Consider the following 25899-nt stretch of genomic DNA (forward strand, 5'->3'; position numbering starts at 1 on the left):
ACACACACACACACACACACAAATACAGCTTTAAAAATGCCCTTTGCGGTACTGACGTTTTTGGTGCCCAGAACCGTGAGGTCCATAGTGAAGCAGACACAACCATACAAAACAGCGCTGTTCTGCCCCAGTGCCCAGCAGACATGAAAACTGGTTGGATGAATCTATACTATGTGATCCAACTGGCTTCCGTCCTTTGCTACAATACTCAGAGCCGCTCATTCAATTGTGCAAACTCCATACAGAGCAGCTCCTTATCATATACAGACACTGTGAAAGCCATTAGAGGCAAAGCCATACACAGATGCAAGTATGTCTTGCTTTCTGCTCTAAAGGAGCGCAGTCTAATGGGAGGGAAATTAGCAGATAAATGCAATTACATGGTCAGGATAAAACCTGCAGGGGGAAGAGCAACCGGCTCTTTTCAGCCGATTCTGACTCATGGAGATGTCATAGGTGCCAGAGCAGAACTCTACTTCCTGGGGTTGTCAAGGGCTGGCATTTCAGAAGTCAATCACCAGGCCTTTCTGCTGAGGTGCCTCTGGGTGAACCCAACACCCCAACCTCTCTGTTAGTAGCCACGAGCCATTGCACCACCCAGGGGCTGCTGCTTCTAACGTCACAGGATTTGAGAAAGACTTCACAGAGGAGATACTGCCTAGACCGCGTCTTAGAAGACTCGGAGGGCTCACCGGTAAGCTGTGGCAGAGGACATGCCTGAAGCATGACACCAAAGAACGCCAGTGCTTTCTCTGTGGGGTGATGAGTCAGGGCCGTGCCCAAGCCCTGGAGGCTGGTTCCTGCTCTCCGTGCCAGCCCTGATAGAGGACAGGGGTAGTCTTATTTCTCTAACCCTGCTCCTCTTAGGACAAACCCAGTAGGGGCCAAGCATAAAAATTTATATTATCATCTTTTAAAAAAAATTTTCCCCCCCAGCTTTTTACTGTGAATAAGGTAAAGGTTTATGAGCAGGTCATTTTTATCAAACTCCCCGATGCTTGGCCCTATTCCTATCTCCCTCTTACTGGATGTTGTCCTGCCCTTCACCCTCGTTAACAACCGTCTGTCTACCCTCCAGCCTGGGACTTCCCCTTCTTCCCTGCCTTCTCACCCACTCTCGGCAGCCATCAGTCGGTGTGTCTAGTGTGAAAACTTGCTCTACTTCTTTTTCTTTTATATCTCATACAATATGCAACCTTTGGTGACTGACTCATCTCACTGAGTATAGCGTTCTCCAGGTTCATCCCTGCCATGAGGCGTTAGACACATTCATCATTATTCTTTAACATTACATAGTCTTCCACTATGTGCATGTACCCAAGTCTACTTCTCCAGTCTTCCACTGGTAGGCATTAGGTTGCTCCGTCTTCTTGCTATTCTACATAGTGCTGTGATGAACATGGGGGTGTATAAATCTGTTCGTGTTGTGGCTCTTATTTCTCCAGGGTATATACCAAGCAGCGGGATTGCTGGGTCTATTTCTATTTCCACTCCCCTTTTGTGTCAAGGGTTAACTTTCAAAAATTGCAGTGAGGGGAAATTTGGTAAATCTGCATGTAGACTCACTCACTGCTGCCACAGAGTCAGTCGCACAGGAGAGAGGCGAACTGCCCCCAGGGTTTCTGTGGCTATGAATCTCTACGGGTGCAGATGGCCTCATCTTCCTCCTTAGCAGTGGCTGGTGGTTGTGAACTGTTGACCTTTGGGTTAGCAGTGCAACTCATAACCCACCACACTGCCAGGGCTGCTTTATTTCCAATTGCTTGAAGAAGCACCACGCTGCCTTCCACAGGGCTGACACAGTTTGACAGTCCCATCAGCGGGGTATGGGGGTTCCAATCCTGCCACACTCTCTCCAGCATGCCTTATTTTGTGTGTGTGTGTGTGTGTTTTAAGTCCGCTATCAATGCTAAGGGGTAAGGTGGTCTCTTCATCTTTGTTTCTATTTGTGTCTCTTGATGAGCTAAGGATGGTGAGTATTTCTTTGTGTGTTTGTGGCCACCCGAACGTCGTCTTTGGTGAACTATCTGTCCATGTCCTCTGCCCACCGCTGACTTGGATTTTCTGTCTTTGCTTATTGAGGCATTTCAGTTTTATGAAGACTAATTTAGAGACCGCTCTCCTGTTTGATATGCCATTGCCAATGTTTTCGTTCCGGTCCGAGGCGTCTGATTCATTTTGGGGTGAAGTCTTATGATGCACACAGGTCTTATTTCTAGGAGGTCTCAGCCATCAATATTGTCTTCTGCTGTGGGCGCTTTCTGTTATGTTTGATAGTTTAGGTCCTGTCTTAGGGCCCCTGCTTTCTCATCGGTGATCTTTATAGTTCTGAGGTTTTCATTTAGGTCTTTAACCCATCTTGAGTTCACTTTTGTATATGAGGTGAGGCATGGGTCCTGTTTCATTCTTCTGCAAATGGAAATCCAATTTTGCCAGCACCGCTTGTTGAAGTGTTATCATTATCTTCTGTGAAGCCCTTAAAACCGAGGATTTCTTTGCTTCCTGTGAAAATATTCTGGCTTTGCTTGCCCTACCGGTCTGCCTCTCTTTAAATCAACAGCATACAGTGCAAGGGAACTGACCAAGGAATGGAAAAATAGGAGTTGTCCACGGGCCTTAGGAGCACAGATAAACTGAATGAAATGCTTACCAACAATAACAAAAACGAATAATACTAATACTAGGCGTTGTTCTTGTTCTAAAACTTTACATATGCCAAGACACAGAGGACTACTACTAACCTCACTGTGGGTTGGGTGCCATCAAGTTAGTTCCAACTCTCACAGCAGCCCCGTGTGTATTGGAAGAAAGCACTGCCTGGTCCTGCATCCTTATCACAATCACTGCTATGTTAGAAGTCACGGCGGCAGGCACGGTGCTAACCTGTCCTGCTGAAGGGGCTCCTCTTTCAGCTGATGAAGCACGTGTCCTTCTCCAGGAATGGCTTCTTCCCGAGAACATGCCGGAAGGAGAGGAGGCTATGACTCACCATCTTGCTTGTAAGCAGCATTCTGGCTGTGCTTTTTCAATACCGGTTTGTTCTTTTGGCAGTCAAAAGTATATTCCATATTTTTCATGAAAAACCGTCATTCAAATGCATCAATTCTTTGGTCTTCCTTATTCACTGTCCAGCTCCTGTATGTGTATGAAGTGATAGAAAATACTTTGGCTTGAGTCAGGTGCACCTTTATCCCCAAAGTGACTTCTTTGCTTTAGCTAACACTTTAAATTCAGCTTTTACAGCTAACCACACTGCAATATATCATTTGATGCTTGACTACTGCTTTCCCAGGCACTGGTGGTGACCCAGGTGGTCTGAAATCCCTGACAACGCCCATATTTCCTGCATCCGTCATGTTGTTGTCTGTTGGGGCAGTTGTGTGCGGATGTGGGCTGTCTGGACCTTGGGTGACAGTCCATGCTGAAGACGGCAGGTAGTGTGAACCTCCCCAGTGCTCCGGGCCCTTTTCACTTTCCGCAGGCCAGCTGTGTCACTTGCATACAGCAGGTGGTTCATAAGCCTTCCTCCACCCCGGACCCCATCTTCTTCTTCATACAGCCAAGCTTCCTCAGTTATTTGCTCAGCGTGAGACTGAGTAAGTATGGTATCAGTCTATAACTCTCCAAAACACCTTCCCGACTTTAAACCCTTCAGTATTCCCTTGTTCCGTTTGCATACGTGCCTCTAGGTCTAATTACAGGCTCCGCTTGAGCACAAGTGTTCTAGAATTCCCAGTCTCCCCAATGGTATCCATAATTGTAATGATCCACACAGTCAAATGCTTTTACACACTCAATAAAACATGGATACATATATATCTTTCTGGTATTTTCTACTTTCAGTCAAGATCCACCCGACATCAGCAATTGTGTCCTTTATTCCAAATCCTCTTCTGAATCTGGCTTGAGTTTCTGGCACCTCCCTGATGTTTAACTGCAACTGCTTTTAAAATATCTTCAGTCAAATGTTAATGACACTGTTCCAAGACTTCGGCTTTCCATTCCCACATAAAAAATGTGAGACGTAGAGAAGTAAGGAAACTGCCCACATCCAAGCTAGTAGGTAGAAAGCAAGCACCCACTGCCCAGGCTGTCTATCTCTGGAGCACTGGGCTACTAGGATGCCCACTACCAGAGTAGGCAGAGCCATTCCAGAAGGAAGGCAAGTGAGCTCCACACTGAACACTGGAACTAGAAACTCAGTGTGGTCACACACCATATGAAGACTGTTGGTGGAACCGCCAGGCCTGTGGGGGAATGACATTACTTCTGCCATGAGGGAGGAGGTTTGGTCCACAATAGGACTCCCCATGGAGCCTAGTGCTAACTGTGGACCTACTGCTAAGAGGAGCCCAAGACAGTTAGCCTGGCTCCTGTGAGAATGGTATTTGAAGGAGTTTCCTCTTTCGGCCTTTCTGTCTGAATTGGATTACTTAAGTTCTTCTCATGAGTTTCCCGGGACAGGGAACAGTCCCTTCTGCAGGCCCAGGGACAATGCAGCACAGGAAATGTGGTGGAGGCTTGCCTCTGGTCTATATTGAAAGTGTCACTATGGGGCTTGGTGGCCACAATTCCATCTAGTCTCATAGTGCAATCCTTTATTGATGGGGTTTGGACTTGGGCTTCATGCTCAGAGCTGTGGGGGTGTTAGAGATGACCACTTGCCAAGAATTCAGAGTCAGGGGACCCAGGCCCAATAGCCCACCCCAAAGATCAGCCCAACAGCAATGCCCTCCTTTGTCTCCAGATCTCCCTGCTGGTCACGCTGACTGCACATATTGTGCCGCAGCCACTTGACTCTCTTCCCCACAGTGCCACATGTTGGTTACTACTGAGCTGATGATCCAAGAGGGTCCAAAGCACACACCATCTTAGCTAATAGCCCTGAAAGACGGACACCTTTGACCTAAGCAAAATGGCTGTTCTGTAACCTTACGATCAAATGTCCAGAGGAGCTCAACATCTCATCTACAAAGCCAAGGGCAGGTCAAGGTGCTAGCAGTGAGTGCTGTCCAACACCTGGCAGGGAACAGGTTGAGGCGAACCAGCCAGTGCTGACTCCCTACTTCCATCCAAGTCTGCCCTTTGAATCAGGAGTCCATGAGGCTTGTACTAACCCAAGCCTAACATCGGTGAAACGACCAATCCTTCAACTGTTCTGGGAACCTAAATATCAACCTTGCTGAATTTGACCTTGCAAATCACCATGGGACCCTGTTTCTACATGATAACATTCTTCTCTTGGGTGATTTGCACACACACCGTGGGAGGCGCACTGCAAGCAATGCACACAATATCTCTAATCAGAAAACCAGGATCGGAGTCTTGGCACAATTCACAACTGAAGGAACAGGAACAATGCTTTGAGCAGGACATAAATACTTCCACAGAAGGGACAAATGGAGAAAGAGATCATTTCAATTAAAGTTCCCACTTTTAAGTTGTCCTAACTGCCAAACACTTTTGAAGGGTAGATCTATAGCCTACCCCCTAAGACACCCCTACCCAGCATGCACGCATTTAATATGTATCACCGAACATGTGGAAGATTGCAGCAAATTGCCCACCAAAGCGAATTATTGCAATCAGCATCTTGTTTTCTAGTTCTAAATTCAAAGACAAACTATTAACACAAGACTGCTAACTCTTGCTATTATCACACTTCCTCCTTCTAACAAAACCACATTTCCAGATGGACCGCCAAAATTAGGCAAGTGACTCCGAAGAAGAGCTACTGTCAAGATTGACATGCCAGAAATCCGGTTAGAAATGAATGCTTTATTTACATAAAGGACACCCACACCCAAACACACCTATCCCAAGGAAACACAGTTGCTTTATTTACAATTCAACAAAATTGCCGCTCAGGGAGGCCATTGGGAGGAACAGTGGGACAGCTGGGCTGTTACCCTGTCAGCATACTAATTAGTTCTCAGAGTTGGGGGAGGCCAGACTTAGGATTTGTGTGCCTGTGTGGGCTGGGCCTGGTTGGGGGAATCCTAATGGTAAATTTAGGCAACACATTTCAACTCAATGCAGGCAAGGTATGAGGGATACAGGGAAGTCAGCGATGGTGGCAAATGAAATGGGAACTCGGCTGAGAGAGAGTGCGTGGTCAGCTCCTCCGTAAGGACACAATGGTTCTCCTTTGCAGACGGCTTTGTTTGCTCTGCTTGACATAACGAAGACGGATTTGTAAGAGCGTATGACTCTCCGGCAGCACATAACTCTTAGGCAGATCACACATTATTACAGTGCATTCTATTAGCAACCATTCCCGCAGAACGTCATTATTAGAGCTGTCAGTTCCATGGACCAGAACGAGCTGCTTTGTTTGAATCTGAAAAACTCAAGGCAGCAGCTTTCACATCCGACAGAGAGGACGGCCGGCTCCAGCTCAAGGTGTGTGCTGAAGGCAGGGAAGAGATACTAGTCCACACACCCAGACAGACTGCTCCTGAATGGAAATGGACTGCGGATCCTACACCCCTGGTAAATGGCTGACCACGAAAGTCCCTTCGGAAGGAAGAACATAATCCCTCCTGTCAGGTGACACCTTCTGGATGACAATACACAGTGAACAGAAAAGCCACTTACCACTGGCCAGCTTTAAAGGAAAAATCTTTTTCAGCAACAAGCAGGCGGAGTAGCTTCACTGAGGGCGATTCATCTGCAGCTCCACACACCTTAGCGGTCGACACAACCTAAAAAGCAGAACATGATGGCCGCTCAGGTTAGTGTGCACACGGCCCAGGGGACACGGCGTGATGTGCTGATCAGTCTACAAAGATGTGGGATTTGAAACCAAGAACACCAGACGGGGCTGGTAGAAATGCTGCCTACCCCCAAGCGAACCGTTTGCTTATTTTTCAAAGACTTGCTATCATACTAGTATCCTTTTATTCTGCAAAGTGAACTCATCTCTCAAAGGGAGGAAGGAGAGCGTGTATTTGTGAGTGTCTGTGAAGTGCCACGCCCTGGGCCCGGCACCCAGGGGAGCAGCCCTCCCCGCTGGCTACATGCTACATCTGTGCCCCGCAACAGGAGGCCCTCTGCCTGGTCCAATCCCTGACACCTCCAGCTCCTTCTCAGCCCTGAGCCATTCCACAGTAACTGTGTCTGCACGATCTCATAATCTAAAACAAACTGGGTTTGTGTGCTTTTTTTAAAGTCTTGTTTATAGAATCTATTTTTTCTAGCAATTCTTTTTTGATGGCATTTATGGCCATGATCATAGCCCACAGCATCAAAAGAACAAGAGTCTTTCTGCGCAGACAGCTGAAGCAGCACTGTTGTGAATTCGGTATCTGGTTACTGGAAAGCCCCGGCAGGGACACTCCTTGACCAAGTGCCATCTCCCCAGAAGTTCCGTTCGGTTCTAGAGGGTGGCCTGAGCCAGGGTAAACTTGGTGGGCGTGGACTGACTGGTTTGGAGGGGTCACTCGGCATCGTTCAAACTCAAGTCTCTGCTCCCTTCATGCTGTCCTCCCTGTTCTAGGCCTGCAAATCTCCACAAGAGGGCAAAGGCAGCACCCTCTTCCTCAGCCTCCTCCTGAGAGGCCACCATTCAAATCAGCAGCACGCCCCTTAGCGGGTGGCAGTAACTTTCACCAAAGGGTGCCTTGGGCATCTGTCAAGGCCAATACACCTTCCCCTCTAATGCCTGGTACTTCCCTGCCCCTTTCTTCAATAGGATGAGGTCAAATCAAACCACTGAGGGAGGCATGCAAAATCCATTGTGGGGAGTCATTCATAATGAGTACAAGAACGGAAAAAAAATTTCTAAAAGTGATGTGGTGATGAATGCACTCCTTTTAGTACGTTAAACCATTTAATTCACATGCTATATGAATTATATGTCAATAAAACTGTCAAGATTTTTTTAAAAAGAAATACTATAGAGCAATTTTATTCCGAGTTGGAATCAGCTCATGGTAATAAGTGGGTGTTAGTAGCTGGGTTTTATTATTCACATTATCACTATACAGATATAGCAAATGCCTATCTAAAAACCACAGCCAAAGTCTATACATATCGATCAAATGTCTATCTAAAAACCACAGCCAAAGTCTATACATATCGATCAAATGCCTATCTAAAAGCCACAACCAAAGTCGATTGCCACTGAGTTGATTCCAACTCACGGCAACTCTACAGGGCAGAGTAGGACTAACTGCTCTCTAAGGTTTCCAAGGCTGTTAATCTTTACAGAGGAGACTACCAGGCACATTAATTTTCCTGCTGAGCGGCTAGTGGGTTCAAACCACCAACCTTTCAGTTAGCAGTTGAGTGCTTAATCATTATGCCCCCTTTAGGAAGACTGATTACAAATTGTTAATTCCTTTTGTTACAATATACTACTGACAAGGTAAATAATATTTTATAGAGCTAAAATATTTCTTTTCAAAATATTATGGTCTCATTGTATGAACTATCAGCCAGGATATAAGCATATGGTTTGCACATTTTTTGTTTGTTTGTTTTGGCTTTTGCTTTGAGTGGGGGGCTCGGGTTTGTGTATGGGTTTGTTGCATTTTATGAGCATTTTAGTAACATTGATCTTAAAATCATATCAAGCAGAAATAAAGGGTTTGGGGGTTTGGATTAAAAGAAAATCCATTGAAAACTTCTCACCATCCATGGCAGTTGCCTTTGCCTCAAGATACAAGGGTTTCAAAAGTTCATGGAATACCACCAGGATCTTTTAATTCCGCTTTTCCATGAACTTCTCGAAGCTCTCGTGTACCTCCGAAAATGTTCTCCCTCTCCTCTGCAAAATCGTCCTTCCCCCTGCTCTGTTCAGATCCTATCTTCCTGTCTCCTGAGGGCAAATGGGGTTATTTCCCATTACTCTCTACTGGCACTCTTGCCCCATTCCTGCCCACCCTCCCTGACATACTGCCCCCTCAGCCTCCATCAAGCCTCTCTTTCATGTTCAACTGTACTTTCTAGTGCTTCCTGCTTCGTCAGACACGGTATGCAATGGCGTGTGCTCATCCGAATGTAACTCCGGAATAAAAGAAATGAAAACAGTGTAATATAGCTGTTGATAGCACATGTTCTGTAGCCAAACTTTAATCCTGGCTCCACCACCTGACGGTTTTCTTTATGACTCTGAACGAGTTACCTAGCCTCCCTAAGCTACAAAATGAGACAAACACCTATACTTCCCAGGAAGATGGAGCACATTACAGCATTGGTTCATAATACTCACTGGTGATTATACTATAAGTGATTATAGTTAGTATGTATTACATGCTGTACTTCATCATTATATATGCTACTCATCAGGACTCTGCTGCACCAGGAACTAATTAGGTGAATTACTATATGGACCTGTGCAGTGCGGTGGTCTTGTACGACATATATACCCTATCAATGAGTTTGCTAGAAAAACTTAAAAAGCTGCACTATTTTTAAAAATGTTGGCCCAAGCACCAATACTGAATGCAGAGGGTCACTTCTCTTGCCTCTCCAACTTGGACCCTCTTCACTTCTACCACGTCCAGCTTTCTCTGCCAATTTCTGAGTGATAGCTTTCGCTATACTGCATCCCCGCCATCAGCTATGGATCCCAAGCATTCCAAAGGCTATTATCTCCCATGCGAACACCTCATCATCACTCCTCTCTCAATCACAGGCTCCTATCTACACTCCCTATGAATGACAGCAGCCAATGTCTGATGAGCATTTATTTCAGCTCTCTAGTAGGCACTGTGATAAATATCTTATGTGAAGGAATTCATTCAATTGTTACGAATAATCATATCATAGCCCCCCAAATAGCATTCTTGTCCTTCATTTTGCAGAAGAGCAACTGCAAGGTTCAGTAGCTTGAGAACACCCTGCTAGGAATGGCTGGGTCAGGATTCAAACCTAGACCGGCGGGCCCTTAATCACCTGACGTTGAATTGTTAATGTTGGTTGTAACTCCATCAAGTCAGCTCCAACTTATGTGGACACTACTCAGAGCCAAACATCTGTGTCCACTCTCACACCATCTTCCTGATGGTTGAAATGTCTGAGTCTTTTTTTTTTTTTTTGCAGCAACTACGTCAGTCCATCTCCTTGAGCATGTCCCATGTTTCTGTTGTCTCGCTCCTTTATCAGAGAAAATGTCCTTCTTTAGTGCGTGTTCTTTACGGATGACGTAGCGGAAGTAAGCAAGTCTTCATTCTTGCTTCCAAGGAAAACTCTGGTTTCATTTCTTCTGAGACTGACGTGTTTCTTGTTTGGGCAGTCTGTGGTATATTCAATAGTCTCCAAACGCTCCATTCAAATACACCAGTTAGTCTCGCGTACATTTTCATTATCCAATTTTTACCTCCATATGCAGAAACTGAAAAGACCATGGGGGTGGGTCAGACACACCCGTTATGAAAATGCATCGTTGCTTTTTGAATCTGTAAGTGATCTTTTGCAGCAGATTTGCCCAATGACTATTTGACTGCTGCTTTCATGATTGTTGATCAAAGTAGAGTAAAATCACTGGCAACTTCAATTTCTTCCCAGTTTATATGATGCTGTCTATTCATCTGGTTGTGAAGATCTTCATGTTCAAGTCTAATGAATATTGAAGGTTACGGTCTTTGGCCTTCACCACTGATCCAACTATACCCACCATATTCCTTCCTTCCACAAGCAGTACTCGAGCCTGGTGCCTGGCAACAGGAGGCCTGGATGGATGACCTGTCCTACCTCCACAGAGCACAGAAGCAGCAGCTTCTTTCCATCCCCCTGGGCTTCAATTATGGACTCAATAAAGCCTTACTGACATTTTGTCTTTACTCTAGGCCTTTGTCCCCAACATCGTCAAATTTCAGGAAGTCAGCTCCCATCTTTCTCTTACCTGGCCCACTCCAAGACCAAACACCAAACTCAGTGCCATCTAGCCAATGCTGACTTAGCGACCCCCTGCGGGTTTCTGAGACGTTAACTGTTTACAGGAGTAGAAAGCCAAGTCTTTCTCCTGAGGAGCTGCCGGTGGTTTTGAATTGCCAACCATGCACACTGCAGCCCAGTACATAACCACTACACCACCAGGGCTCCTACTCCATTGCCCTGGTTACTTCTTTCTTCTCCCTTGCACTGCTGCCTCAGTTGTCTCCCTCTTGTCTCTCTTCAAGTGGCCAATAGATGAATATACTTAATGCCCCAATGTCACAGAGTTACTTCCACAATGGCTCTCCAGTACTCAAAGCAAATGACATGGTAAAAAGGCTCTGGTAAGAGACACCAGCTTGAACTACCAGGCCTCTGTGAGAGTGGTTTTCAAGCCAGCTGGACACAAGCTGCTAGTCCTTGCAGGCACCTGACCCCAACCCTCCTCTCCAAAGTGCTGGTCACTCTGCACCGACTGCCCTCTCTCGGCTCTGTCCATCTATCTCCCACTCAGCCCTCCAAGTCCTGCTCAACTATCACCTCCTGTGCCCCTTCTTTCTTCTCCCCTCTCCCCTCATCTACCAACGGAATGCTTCTGCCTTTCTTACCCTTCTCACATAGTGTTTGAATTACAAATATTCCTGAGCATGCCTTTCCGCCACTTAGACCCCCAGCCTCCTAAGGTCAGGCTTTCGGAAGAATTTAGTCGATACCAGCTCCAGATGAAGCGCGGGACCCAACACATAACTAAGGCTCAAGATAGATTTGCAGAGCGAATGAAAACGCCAACTTTAAGTAACTTAAATTGGCTTCCAGAAACAAGATTAGTAGAAGTTTAAGAGCCTTTTGTTGTGTTTTTTAAAAGGAGGGGCATGGTGGGAAACACGAAAGAAAATCTAAATGGGTGTCTTAAGATTTGACAGAGAAAACCGCTTTGCAGGTCTCTTGAGGACAGGCATCTCTCTCTGCCACTCATTCTGTTTTGGTTTGTGAGTAAGGAGGATCGAGACGCTCTATGCATTATGACTTCTATTTTCTCATGTTTCCAGAGCAGAGAAATATTTTATAAACATTGGCTATTCGTTCCTGTGGAATCGGGAAAGGCGCAGTCGAGATCTAGATGCCTGCATTCTGAACAGTATGACAGGAATTCACCAGATTCATTAGCTAAACTGGATTCTGTGTCGGCCGGAAACACATCCAGGAAAGCCACCTGGTGGCAGGACTTAGGCATTTGGAGTCACTGCCGGGGAAGAGACTGGGCTCTGGCTGGAGAATCCGTCACGACTGCAGTAGGCTGTGTGGAATGCAATGACTTGCCGCTGGCCAGTCCAAACACAAAACTCGGTAAAGACAAAAAGACGATACACACTCTACTGAAGAAGATCCGTTTTCTGTTAAGAAGTCTGTATTTGTATTAGCAGAGTTCCATGAGTAAAAATGTCCCCGGCATGCCCTATGCTACTTGAATTCATACAACAGAACTACCCCAATTGCTGTCAGCCGTAACAATCTGCGTAATAATTCACTACAACTGGCAACATGTAACACATCTTCTTAATAACATGCCGCCTTTTTGACAACTGTCACTTAATTGACACCAATACTGCATTCTATATGAAGATTCCAACAATGCAAATGGAAGACATTAACCAAATCTTTTTGAAAGTCACACCTGTATTTTATTCTGAAACTAGTTTCGGGTAACTAGGCCATGTAATCATGGCCCCTGCTATATCCCATCCCTTGTCTTACGGAAAAAGGACAATACGAAGGCAGAAGCTACAGTTTGAGCATTTGCACGTGTGCTCACGCTTAATGAATCAACAGATTTTTGCAACTAAAAGCTCAACTAGCCATGTTCTAAGTCAAAACACATGGCAGGAAATGAAGCTTTCCATAACATAACATTGAGGCCCTTCTACGGTTCCCACAAAATAACACTGCATTTGCCAACTTTCACTAGTACTCATTTTGAATGCTTTGACCGAATCAACATCTACTGGGAAATTCCATCACACTGGTTTAAAAAATTGGTCTTATGTGGGGTGTTTTGATGTCACTGTTGATGCAAGTCTCTGGACAGGAAATCGCTCCCCTTCCTTCATTTTCTGGTTTAGAAGCGTCAGCAAAGCCAGGGTTAGAGGTGACCTGAAACGGAAGTGTAGTGAGGACACGGCATCTCAGAGCTGAAGGGCTTGTCAGTCTACATGGAGCATCCTGTCACCCTCAACATTGGGACAATAAGCCCATGTCACCATGTGCACGGTGGCGAAGAGCCACCTGTGGAGCAGGGATCTGATGAGAAACGAATTTTATGAAGTGGCCCACTCACTCGTTGCCCTGTGAGAGGAAGACATGGCAGGCTTCTGTTAAAGATTTACAACCTTGGAAACCGTATTGGGGGTGGTGGTGGTGGTGGAGGTGGTGGTGGTGTTAAGTTCTATCCCAAAGGGTTGCCATGCACTAGAATCAATTTGAGGGCGATGTTTTCCTTTTTCTCTTCTTGTTCTTCTTTAAAGTGCCTTGTCAAGTGGGTGTGAGGGTTGAGTGAATTCCTATGTACAAAGTGCATGGTCAGCACTACAGAGGCACTTACTGCCGATGTTGCTCTTTGAAACTGCATGTCCCATGTACTTTGACGGAGAGAATGCAGGAGAGAGGAGAGCCTTCTCAGGTGGGTGGGTCAGCCTTGCTGGGAGCAAGGTGATTTTAGCAAATATGTGTCACCATAATGGAGCTACCTGAATGTGCAGACCCCAAACTGAAACATCATCTTCGCGTTTTCTCCTTCGTGCACTACCATCCCCGTCCCAGCCCGCGTCCACACCACCTGTGAATCCTACCAGCCGTCCTCCACCCCTGACTCCCCCCTGATTTCCGACTCCTCCACCACGGCCCTCCTCTAAGCTTCCAAAGGTCTGTGGCAATTGCATAAGTGGTGTCAAAGCACAAAATCCTGTCCTCTGCTAAGCACACGACTCACGCACAATGTAAACCATGTGTCACCTCCCAGCTCAAAACCTTTCACCACCCCACCATGAAATCCCAAGTCCTCATCCAGGTGGACCACTCACATAACCTAGCCCCGACCTATTGCCCATCAGACCACTTTCCTGGCAGCACACCAAGCTCATTCCTACCTCAGCTTCTGCTCTTGCCAGGAATGCTGTGCGGTGGCACTCTGCTGCAGGCAAGCCTCAGCTCAACTGTCACACACACGATGTGAAAGGGCGCCCAGACACTTGTCTCCCAGGATCCTGCTGGGCTGCTTTTACGATGCACTTCCCAGCTGACAAGCTCTGCGCACAGCAGGAGGCCTGCCCTGTGTCCCAGGTATTTAGAGCATGGAGTTGGGCACCCGCAACACAGCTAACTGAATTAAAAGAAAATTAACTTCTCCCACAATAGGGCTGCCTAAGGGGGCAAGGGGAAAGAGGTGTAACTCTCACATTTCGTCATCTATTAAGCCAGTGCCAGTGAAAAATACTGATGCTCCATTTTATGAGCTAACATTTTACGTGCTGGGCAGTTATGAAACGGCAGTGCAAACGGCATTCTGATTTTTCCTAACTTACCTCAGCACGGGACTAGAGAACAGACTTCCCTGGTCACCTTTCCTCTTGACAGGAATAGTATCACCCTTCGTACTTTTTAAGGCAACTCATCCCAGGCAGCACAGGCAGCCAGCCAGCCGCGGATGAAGACTTGTGAACCAGGCTGTGAGCGCCCGTGGAGTCGTGGTGCTGTGCTAGTTGCCCTGGCTACGAAGCTGCTGGCTATGTTTTCCCCTCGGAGGCCTCCTCTTGAAGGCTTCACCGGGCAGGGTCCGTTGTCCTTGCTGAGGACCATCGGACATCTTCACTGAAGCTTCTCCAAGAGGCTGTCGCCCAGGCCCCTGCAGCTATCTGTTGACTGTGGGTGCCGGAAGATTCTCCCCACAGCCCCCTGCTTAGTCAGCGCTGACAGTGTGGTGAGGTTGGAAAGTCCTGGCTGGTGAAAAAGTTCTCTGAGCATCAGGTTTACATCACCAAAGCACATTTAGGGGCACGACTGCTGGGAAATGGCCCGTGTTAAAGAGATGCCTGCCCCACCGGCAAGGTGAAGGCCACAAGAGCCTATCATCTCTCCACAAGGTGATACCTGGCAGGGAATCATGAGTGAGGGGCCCAGGACGGGGTCCAGTTCTCTAGCTGTAGCAGTAGCCATCCACTCACATCCAAGCCTCAGCAAAGCCACAAGCCAGGCAGATTGCCAGCCCTTGATAACCTGCAGTAGGGATGGCCAGATTCTCACAGGTTCTGGCCAAGAAGCCCAGCCTCTGAGTTTATGAACTACTGTATATACTCGGGTATAAGCTGACCCGAAAATCAGCCGAGGCACCTAATTTTACCACAAAAACTGCATAAAAAGTATGCTGAAAAAGTCGGCTTATACATGAGTATGTACGGTAACTTGACGAAAGGGGTTGGCAAAGGGGCTGCAGCAGTGAGCTCAAATAGAAGAGTGTTGTGGGGATTGTGCAGGACCTGGCAGTGTTTCCATCTGCTGTGCTGTGCTGAGGGTCGCTGGGAATCAGCACTGACTGGACGGCACCCAACAACCACAACCACAACTTACTAGTGTCACCAGCAACCCCCCTTTCTTCTGCCTGCAATGTTTAAGTGCAGTTTTGCTTTGGAACAAAGAGGACATATTAAACAGCCCTTCCTTGTGTTAAGCCTTAACTGTCTACCCTGTTTCCCCGAAAATACGACAGTGTCTTATATTAATTTTTGCTCCCAAAGATGCGCTAGGTCTTATTTTCAGGGGTATCTTATTTTTCCATGAAGAAGAATACGGTACACATTTATTGTTTTATTAAAAGAGACCTCGCACTTCCTGTCTGCACGGGCGGAGCTGTGGCCAACAGTGAGCTGCGCAGCGGCACCTGCCGCTATGGTCCGGAGTTATGGTAGATTCAGGGGGCCTTATTTTCGGGGGTGCCTTATATTTCAGTGAGAGGCAAAACTAAGTAGGTCTTATTTTCGGGGGATGTCTTCCTTTCAGGAAACAGGGTAGATCAGGTGTTGCTGCTGTACTGACATCCAAATTTGAAAATCAAAGAGCTGAGTTTAAGAGCTGAATCATCCACTTAAATTGAACCAGTCCTTTACGCTTAGGCTGACAATATTATTTACAATATAACTTACCCTCCCAAACAGGGCAACTGTGAGCATGAAAGCTCTACTGAAAATCATCCAAGAAAAGAGGTAAAAGCCAGGACTAGTTTAGGCAAATCAGGAAGCAGTGACAGTACTGAAATCTTAAGAGTCTTAATTTCTTCATCTTAGAAAGGATCCCTCCAGCAACCTCCTTGGATGATTGAGACTCAGGTAACAATCTGTTGTTTTTCAAGCGCTTTGAAAACAGAAAGGCATTTGTGGGCTAGGGGATGGGCTTTAAAAGAAGAGCAAGAATACAACTTAAAAGAATCACCGGTTTTTCCAAAATCACATGTGGGCAGAAAAACCATTTCTTGTGATCAGAGCCCCACTAGAATCTGAGGGCAAAGACCTCATCGGTTATTTTCTATGGCGAGTCCCAGGGCCTAGCCCAGAGCTCAGCAAGTTTCTACTCGAATAAATGAACCATTCATGAGCCCATCTTTAAAAAAACTCCTTTATTGCCAAACTCTCACCAAAGTGCTGAAGAGAATCCACTGTGCTCAGTGGGCCAAAGCTCTACAAAGGGCGAAGCAGGGAGTGACCCCGTCCGAAAAATGTTAGTCTTGCCTCAACAATCCCCACCGTATCACAGTGCGCCTACCCTTATCTCCCTGACATTTCTAAGGCTACTCAGTCACCGGTCCTTAGGAGAGCACTGTGCGCGTGAACACAGTCAAATGTCATTCACTGCGGAGGTCCGCTTCCTGCATCAGCATGACCTCAGCCTGGCTACATTTAGAGGTGGAAGAAAAACACATTCGCATCATAAAGCCCACAAAGTTCTCCAGAGGAAACACAATGTCCAATGCAGAAAGGGCAGTTGTGGGTGAGTGAGTGAGTACCCCGGTTCTCACACCCACTCCAGCCGGGGTCAGCAGGGGGTCTGGCCTAGAAACCAGACGTGGCCACGGGGCATCTCCTGGACTCCCTGCCCTCATCTGGGAAATGCAGGCAGCAATCTATTTTTAGTCTACCTCCCAGACTTGGACAGCCCAGGAGATGTGAGGGGTTTGTAAAGTATATTCTTTATAAAAGAGAATTTCAAATTCTCCTGAAATCCAGATTTTTAAATAGCCCTGGAGGCTGGATGAACCCCTGAAATGATTGCCCTGAAATAATCTTTAGACCAAAAATAACCCCCAGGTTTTTCTTAAAACCAAATAATACTTGAGCTGAACTTGTAAAGAATGTCTGCCCAGAGCACGGAGCTCTCTATTGGACCACACTGATAACAGTAACTTAAAAACTTGATCAGAATCTTTGGAGTGGGGAGTTTATGTTAACGGGGAAGGGACAACTCACAAAGAGGGGTGTGTGTGTGTGTGTGTCAGATTGCACAACTCAAAGAATGTTATCAGTGTCAGTGACGGTATATGTAGAAACGGCTGAACTGGTGCATGTTTTATTGCATATATTCACAACAGTAAGAACTTTCTGAAAGAAGTACACTGGCCATACCAATGACAGGCAAGAAGGCCACACTATCAGAGCCTGGTGTCATTCTCTAACAGTGAGGCTGAGATGCCATCTGGTTGAACAGTTCAAGGGTGGGCCCCGGCTCTACGGTTTAGAGCAGTCCTCTGCTGACTTGGGGTGAAGCCTGAGGTGACCTTGTACAATAGAGATGGTGGCCTCCCACATCACATAGAAGGTGGTCTATCTAGCTTTCTTTCCATCCCATTCTGTTTGGGGGAAGCGTGGAAATTAATAATGGAAGTAAAAGTGTTACAACCCGAAATCTTCCTCGAATGAACTATCATGATCAGAATTCTAACCTTGTAATTTTCTGATTTCTGGGCACTAAACTGTTCAATTATTAGTGCTTACTTCAACTTTCTTTGTAGTTTTCAATTAAACTTGGTTCAAAATAATCCGCCGAAATCCCAGTAATTGTTTTCTTAAAATCCCAAGTTGACTATGGTAATTCAGCGATTGGCGAACTGCAGCCTGCATGCCAAATCCGGGTGTTTGGGGACATACAGTTTAGTGGGACCTAGCTACACTGATTGTGCACACTACACACTATCTGTGGCTGCTTCCGCACAATGGGGCCAAGGGTGGAAGTACCAACCAAACCCACGTGGCCAGCTGAGCACTTAACATATGTACTCGAGTATAAGCCGACCCGAATATCAGACAAGGCACCTAATTTTACCACAAAACTGCATTAAAAATACGCTGAAAAACTCAGCTTCTACACGAGTATATACAGTATTTACCGTTTGGCCTCTGACAGTGTCTGCCTTCCCCTGCTTGAATTCAGTCCACCTCATAATAAAACAGGAAATAGTATTATCCAAGCCTGCTAAATAAATCACTTTTTCTTAACAACTGAAAATGTGTTTACTTTTTAAAAAGAAATCCTGATACTTCTCCCACTTACAGAATCAGCCTTTTTTTGTGTGTCGAGCAAAACAAGCAAGCGGAAAAACCGTATTTTCAGATTTATCTTCAGTGGGAAAAGTGCATTTTCCCACACAGCCATAAATCTACTGTGCTGAACTAATTTTACCCAGGCTTCTCAGGAAAACACTGACTTGAGGCTGAATCAACAAACGTACCACTCCGGGTCCCAGAGCAATTTCTGAATGCAGAATTAGCTTGGAAAGTGGGACCTAAAACAATAAGCCTTTACATGCAAGTGCAGCCTTCTATGAAAACGAAACATTGAACCACAGCCAAAGGACCGTTGCTCACGATGGCTGTAGCTGTGTACAGCCCTTATATAGAGTTTTAATGTAAAATGTGGCTTTCAAAATTGTCCATTTAGATTCACTCACAATCATTAAACATATGCCAATACATGAAAAACCCTCAACAGGGCAAAGGGCAAATGCCCAACTTCTGTTTTCAAGTGGAAATGTTGTTTCTGGCTGAGAGAAAGGGTGGGTTCCTTGGCTGCCCAGTTCCTGACCCCCACCCCCCTGCAGCCCCGCAATGTAGATCAGCTCCAAGTGATCTCAACGTGGTCGGAAAGTGCTGTCGTCCTTGAGAAGGGTGGCGAGAGAGCGCTCACCTACCGACCTCTCAGACAGCAGTGCTCCCCTCCTCGGATGACATAAGAAAGTATTCTGGGGTCAGAATGAGAACTAAGACTGGGATACTCCATCCGAAGAGTAAACAAATAAGCAAAAAGAAAAGGACTTCTCTCCCTCTCCCTAAACATCAGTCTGTGGAGATGAGTCCCTGATTGCTGCAACACACCCTTCATCAAAGATTAATCCACTCAACACTGGTGATTCTCATGCAACATAGTTCATGTAACTAGTGTTGTTGAATTGCACATGTTGACAGCGCTGAGGTGGCAAAAAACAATGAATGGATCTGTCTGGAGGTGGGGGAAATGTGAACAGGTCTTTGCCATCTTTACAAGTCTGTCACCATCTATTCTGCTCAGAAAACCAGCCTCTTCTGTCTCATGTACCACCATGTCCGGGAGCCAGCCACACTGCGTGCAAGCTGTCCAGACAGACCCGGCCAGAGCCCACAGATACAAACCTCCCGGCGAACGAAACTTGCAGTTCTCTCCAAGTGATCAGTTTTCTTTTTGGATTTCATTACGCTTTAACAGAAAGTAAAATTAGGTTACTAAGTATTATCCTCATAAAAAGAATAATAATACTATGACTAGCCACAACGATATAACTCTCACTGCCATCGAGTCGATGCTGACTCACAGTGACCGACCCTACGGGGGCAGGGTAGAGCTGCTCCCCTGGGGGGTGGGGCTTGGGGGGGTGTTTGGAGACTAATCATCACGGGAGTGAACTCTCCCAAACACACTCATCACTGCCACCAAGTCATGTCTGGCTCACGACACGACTCTACAGTAGAGTGTAGGACCCGGGGAAAGTAAGATGTGCCCATCTGCAGCGTAGCGCTCTACCAACAGCATGTGTGAAAGTTTCCGCCAAGGCCTGAGCACCGTCAGGGCTTTGGTTCGCCTCCCGTGATTACCAGCGGGCCAAGTCCCTCTGAGAGCCAACTTCACGTGACCCTGGAGGCAGGTGCCTCACCTGGTTAGAGAGAGGTGGCGCACGGACTGAGGGGTTACTCTCGACGAGGCAGCCCGAGAGCAGATGGCGCCGATGGAGCCCTGCAGCAACCCAGGAATCATGGCAGCAGCCCAGGCCGCGGTGCTTCCTGGACAAACATGAAAGGGAGAGGTGAGTTATTTTCAGGAGGAGTGGGGAAATATCAGACTGCTTGGCAGAGGCCACTGAGGAGGCGTTTGGATTTCTGTAGCTGCTGCTGTGAATCAACCTAATGGTAAGGCAACCTTGGGCCTAACTCCCCCTGACAAGACGGCTGCCACTCTGCAGGGCTGATTCTTCTCATCTCTATGGGGCAAAGGTGGGTGATCGCTGGGGCGGTCAAGATTCATGTTCCCTAGTAGCTTCCAACACCCTTGACCAATGGCACGTGGCACATCGCATGCTTTATGGAAGAGCTGAGACTTCTGAACTCAATGCCAAATACAATTTTATTTCACCCAAAGGACACTAAGAGATGCATAGAAAAACTACACAAGCAGGCCAACTTCCAGAGGTTCTCAAGTACGGGGAAACCAACATGGAGCACGATGGTACTGTTGCCAACAGCTCCAAGTGGAAGCTACCCAACGGCTATCACAGACTGGATACATTAACTGGGATATATTCCCACAACAGCATACACACAGCCATGAGAACGGGCAACGTGCAGCTGCACACAGACACAGAGGACTCTCGAAAACATCGTACTGAATCAAAGGGGCAAAATCTGTAATGCTAGAAATTAGGCGGTGGTGGTCTCTGGAGGGTGTAGCTAATGTTGCCTTTAGGTTTTGGTGCTGACTGCTTCGCCAAAATACACCACTTTGTAAATATTCACGACACTGTCTTAAGATACGCATGCTTTTCAGTTTTTAGGTTATACATTAATAGATGCTAAAGACACACAGGAAGATATCCCAAGATCCCACATTCTAAAGCCACTGCTCCCTATTAGGAAGGGCATTGATTGGGAGTCAGATGACACATTTTTTTTTGGTTATTACATTTTCCCATGCCAATTTTAATATATTTCTTATTGAAACATACATGAACACCTGTTTCTGTGCGTGCTTTGAAAGAAAGGTGCCATTTAAATCAGTAGTAATAAGTTTAATATTAGAAAAGTAAACATTCAATTCACAAACTACTTATGGGACAACTAACTCCTTGGCCTTGAATGTTTTGCATACTTCAAAACATTTGAAGCTGCCTGGTGGCACAGCAGGCTAAGCAATGGGCTGCTAACCAAGAGGTCGGTGATACAAACCCATCAGCTGTTCTGCGAGAGAAAGATGAGGCTGTCCGCTCAGTGAAGATTTACAGTCTCAGGTGGGGAGGGAGAACGGGGAGCCACCAAACTCAGGGATAAAGGAATAACGAGATCCTAAAATGATGGTGAGGAGGCCTGGTGGGATTTGATCAAGTGCGATGTATATATGAGGAATTGCTTAGAGTCCAGTGGAAGGTGAGTATGATAGTGGGTCAGGAGGCAGGTATGTATGATAGTGGGACAGGAGGCAGGAAATAGAGGGAAAAAGTAGGAAGCAAAAGCTATTTATGGAGATATAGCTATTGGCATGCATATATGTAAATATATTAATTTATAATGAAAGGGATCGAGGCCAATGTCCATATATTTATATGTTAATTATTAAGATAGCAGATGGACTTTGGGCCTCTACTCAAGGCCTCCCTAAACACAAGAATACTTTGTTCTAATAACCTGCCACTCTTTGACACTCATCTTCCCGATACGATCACTGAAGACTAAATGAATGCATAAGCAAATGTAGTGAAGAAAGTGGATGGTGCCTAGTTATCAAAAGATATAGCCTTTGGGGTTTTAAAGGCTTGAGGTTAAACAAGCAGCCATCTAGCAGGGAAGCAGCAAAGCTCACATGGAAGAAGCACACCAGCCTGTATGATCATGAGGTGTTGACAGGATCAGGTATCAGGTAACAAAAAATCTAAAACAATTATATTGATGTGAAAGAGGAGGGTTGGAGTGTGGAATCAAAGCCCATCTGTAGACAACTGGACATCCCCCCACAGAAGGGTTACAAGGAAGGGACGATTCAACCAGGGTGCAGTATAGCACCAATGAAACACACATCATTCCTCTAGTTCCTGAATGCTTCCTCTCTGCGTCCCCCCACCCTGACCTTGCACCATGACCCAGCTCTACCTTACAAATCCAGCTAGACAGGAGTATGCACATTGGTATAGATAAGAGCTTTTGACACATGGAATTCAGGACAGATAAAACCCTCAGGAACAGTAGTGGGAAAAGCGAAATCATGAAGATTGGGGGTGAGGGTCGGGAGGGGAGGGGGAGGAAAGGGGAAACCCATCACAAGGTTGGATATATAGCTCACCCCCAGGGGGACGAACAGAAATGTGGGTGAAGGGAGACAACGGACAGTGTAAGACATGGAATAACAACAATATATAATTGATCGAGAATTCACGAGGGTGGGAGAGGGAGGGGAAAAAAGAAGAAAAAAGAGGAAAAAAGAGGGGAAAACTCGTGGAAAAGGGTGCATGCCTCTGCCGGCACTGAAGGCTAAACAAGAACGGTGGCCCTTGTCCTGACTTAACTACGAATTTTATTTAAAGACTCACTAGGGACTGGACTTGTTCGTAGCCCGGGGGCCTGCCTGTACTCATCACATCATTCATTGAGTCCATGTCCATTCACTGAACCCTTCAATGAAGAGCCATTACACCTCCCACTGGTGGACAGTGGCTTAGACATCGGGATACAGACTTAAACAAAACAAAGTCCCGCTTGGAAGTTTACATTCTAGTAGGTGGAGACAGAGAAGAAATGAAAGTCCATGCACACAGCACGGTGTGGTGGAATTTGTTCAGTGGTGGAGCTACGGAATCTCAAAAGCCCACCCCTTTAAGGTCAAAGGTCTAGTGCGTCTTGAATATGACACAGCGCCACTGTAGACAAACGTGCTATTTGGTGCTTTCCATTCTCCAGGAAATGAAAAATAGGTAAAGCCTCTTTGACCACAGGCAAGACTACTAAATGTAGTTTCACGCTTTTACAGGTGCTAAACCAAAAATGATGCACTAACCATTGAAAGACAAAAAAGCAAAACTTAACAAATGTACACATGTGCTTGAGAGAATGGGTGTATGTATGGATTGTGATAAGAACTGTATGAGCCCCCAATAAAATGATTTAAAAAAAAAAGCAAAACTTACTGCTGAGCTTTCTATTTGAGGAGTCATTCAGGGCCCGGCTGGGTGACGGACTGGGCAATAGTGGGGTGCCAGTGTGACTTTGAGACCTTTTGATAGACAGCAGTTGGAACACGGGCCGTTGACCCATAAGGAACGAGGTGTTCACAAGGTCCCTGCAGAGGCAGACCGCACGGGAGAGCAACGCTTTGTGACAACGCGGAAAGCACTCCTCTCTCAGCCTCGGAAGAAAAGGCTCATTAGATCGGCGGGCATCATCGCACAGAGAACTCACTCCCCATCCTCCCCTCCCATCAATTCTTCCTCCCGTTTCCACTTTTCTGTTTTCCTTTTTTAAAAATCTTCCGAGGTCAGCAGTTTAAAACCAACAGCTGCTCCAAGGAGGAAAGACAGGCTTTCTACTCCCGTCAACAGTTAGTCTTGGAAACTCACCGGGGCAGGTCTACCCTGTCCTGCCGGGTGGCTATCGGTCAGCTTCAACTCCATGGCGGGGAATTTGATTTTCTGGAGTTTGGCCTGTCTTTAACTCTGCGGAGGAAGGTGCTCATCCCTTGAAAACACCAGAGCAATGCCCGAATAGTTACGCAGCACTTAAAGTTCCTTGATAAAAATTAATCATTGTCAGCACCAGACGCAAACACAACAGTTGTGTTTCGTTCTGCTGTGCAGAATAGGATCACTGGGAGGGGGAGCCTGACTCGAGGGCACCTAACAACAAGGAGCCCTGGTGGCACAGTGGTTATGCATGGGGCTGCTAAGCGAAAGGTCAGCTGTTCAAAACCACCAACCCCTTTGGGAGAAGGAATAGGCTTTCTACTCCTGTCAAGAGTTTCAGTCTTGGAAACCCACAGAGGAGAATTTGATGGCAGTGGATTTGGAGTTTGAGTTAATAAAGGAGCCCTGCGGTTGCAAGGGTTAAGATGCTAACCAAACAGTCAGAGGTTCAAACCCACTGGCAGCAACGAAGGAGAAGGACCCGACAAACTGCTCCCACAGAGGTTACAAGTGGGGCAGTTCAGTCACTTACGCTGAGTCGGGATCAATTCAATAACGCAAAAATAAACCCTCTGCCTTCAAGTTAACTCTTCATCATAGCAACTCCACAGCGCAGAGTAGAACTGCCTCTGTGGGTTCCTCAAATGGCAACTCTTCACGGGAATAGACAGCCTCATCTTTCTCCTGTAGAGCAGTTGGTGGTTGTGAACTGCTGACCAGGTGCTTCCTAGATGGCTCAAATGGTTATGTTTGACGACTAGTCAAAAGGCTGGCAATTCAGACTCACGGAGAGGTGTTTCCGGGGACAGGCCTGGCAATCTTCTGAAAACCCATCGGGCAGTTCTACATGAAGTGGGCACGAGTCAGAGCAGAGTCAAGGGCAGCTAGCACCATAGTTAAATAGGTCGTTTAGTGGTAGAGTTCTCCCCTTCTACCTGTGTTCCATTCGGGACCAATATGCCTCATGTGCAGCCACCTCCTACCTGTCAGAGGCGGCTTGGGTGTTGCTAGGACACCAAACAGGTGTCGGTGAAGTCTCCAGACTACAACAGACAAGGAAGAATGGCCTGGCATTCAACTTCTGAAAATCAGTCAATAGGATCGCAAGATTGACACCATCTGGGCAGGGTCCCATTCTGTTGCGCCTGGGGTCGCCAGGAGGTAGGCCCAACTCAACAGCAGTTAACCACCTCCTTACCGATGGGAACATTGCTCTCCTCAATGTGGTCAACAACTATGGCGAAAATAAATTATTCTCACTGTAGGATATATCACTTAGGATTATGCTGCCTGAAGGTTCCACAAAAAAGAAAACAAGGAATTTTTCTTTTTAAAAAAAATCATTTTATTGGGGGCTCCTACAGCTCTGATCACAATCCATCCATCCATTATGTCAAGCACATTTGTATATAAGTTGCCATCATTTTCAAAACATTTTTCTACTTGAGCCCTTGGTATCAGCTCATATCCCCCTCTCACAAACCCTTGATAATTTATAAATTATTATATTTTTTCATGTCTTAAACGGACCACTGTCTCCCTTCACCCATTTTTCCGTTATTTGCCACCCCCCAAGGGGGTTATATGTAGATCATTGTGATGGGTTCCCTCTTTCTTCCCCCACCTGCCCCTTCCCCTCCTGGTATCAATACTGTCATCATTGGTCCTAAAGGGTTTATCTGTCCTGGATTCCTTGTGTTTTCAGTTCCTATCTGTACCAGTGTATATGCGCTGGTCTAGCCGGATTTGTAATGTAGAATTGGGATCATTATAGTGCGGGGGGAGAGGGGGGGGGAAGCATTAAAGAACTAGAAGAAAGTTGTATGTTTCGTCAGTGCTATACTGTACCCTGACTGGCTTGTCTCTTTCTTGTGACCCTTCTGTAGGGGGATGTCCAGTCGACTACAGATGGGCTTTGGGTCTCTAATTCATGCTCCTCCTCATTCACATTGAAATGATTTTTTGTTCTGCGTCTTTGATGCCTTACACCTGATCCCATTAACACTTTGTGATCACACAGAGTGGCGAGCTTTTTCCATGTGGGCTTTGTTGCTTCTCAGCTAGATGGC

The 25899-nt window shown here is 46.4% G+C and overlaps 1 protein-coding gene across 1 annotated transcript in view; it reads right to left on the bottom strand.

Moving 5' to 3' along the window:
* The window catches only part of OXNAD1 (oxidoreductase NAD binding domain containing 1), a 49714-nt gene that overhangs the window by 17654 nt on the left and 6161 nt on the right, over positions 1-25899 (bottom strand). The window contains exons 4-6 of the mRNA XM_030887632.2: positions 20105-20231; positions 19587-19650; positions 6598-6704 (exon numbers count right to left, since the gene is read on the bottom strand). Coding sequence (XP_030743492.2) covers positions 6598-6704; positions 19587-19650; positions 20105-20231 — 298 coding nt within the window. The remainder of the gene's footprint in view (positions 1-6597; positions 6705-19586; positions 19651-20104; positions 20232-25899) is intronic.

The sequence above is a fragment of the Echinops telfairi genome, unplaced genomic scaffold, assembly GCF_000313985.2.
Source record: "Echinops telfairi isolate 266 unplaced genomic scaffold, ASM31398v2 ScPeMD7_7420;HRSCAF=8458, whole genome shotgun sequence".
NCBI classification, from domain to species: Eukaryota; Metazoa; Chordata; class Mammalia; order Afrosoricida; family Tenrecidae; genus Echinops; species Echinops telfairi.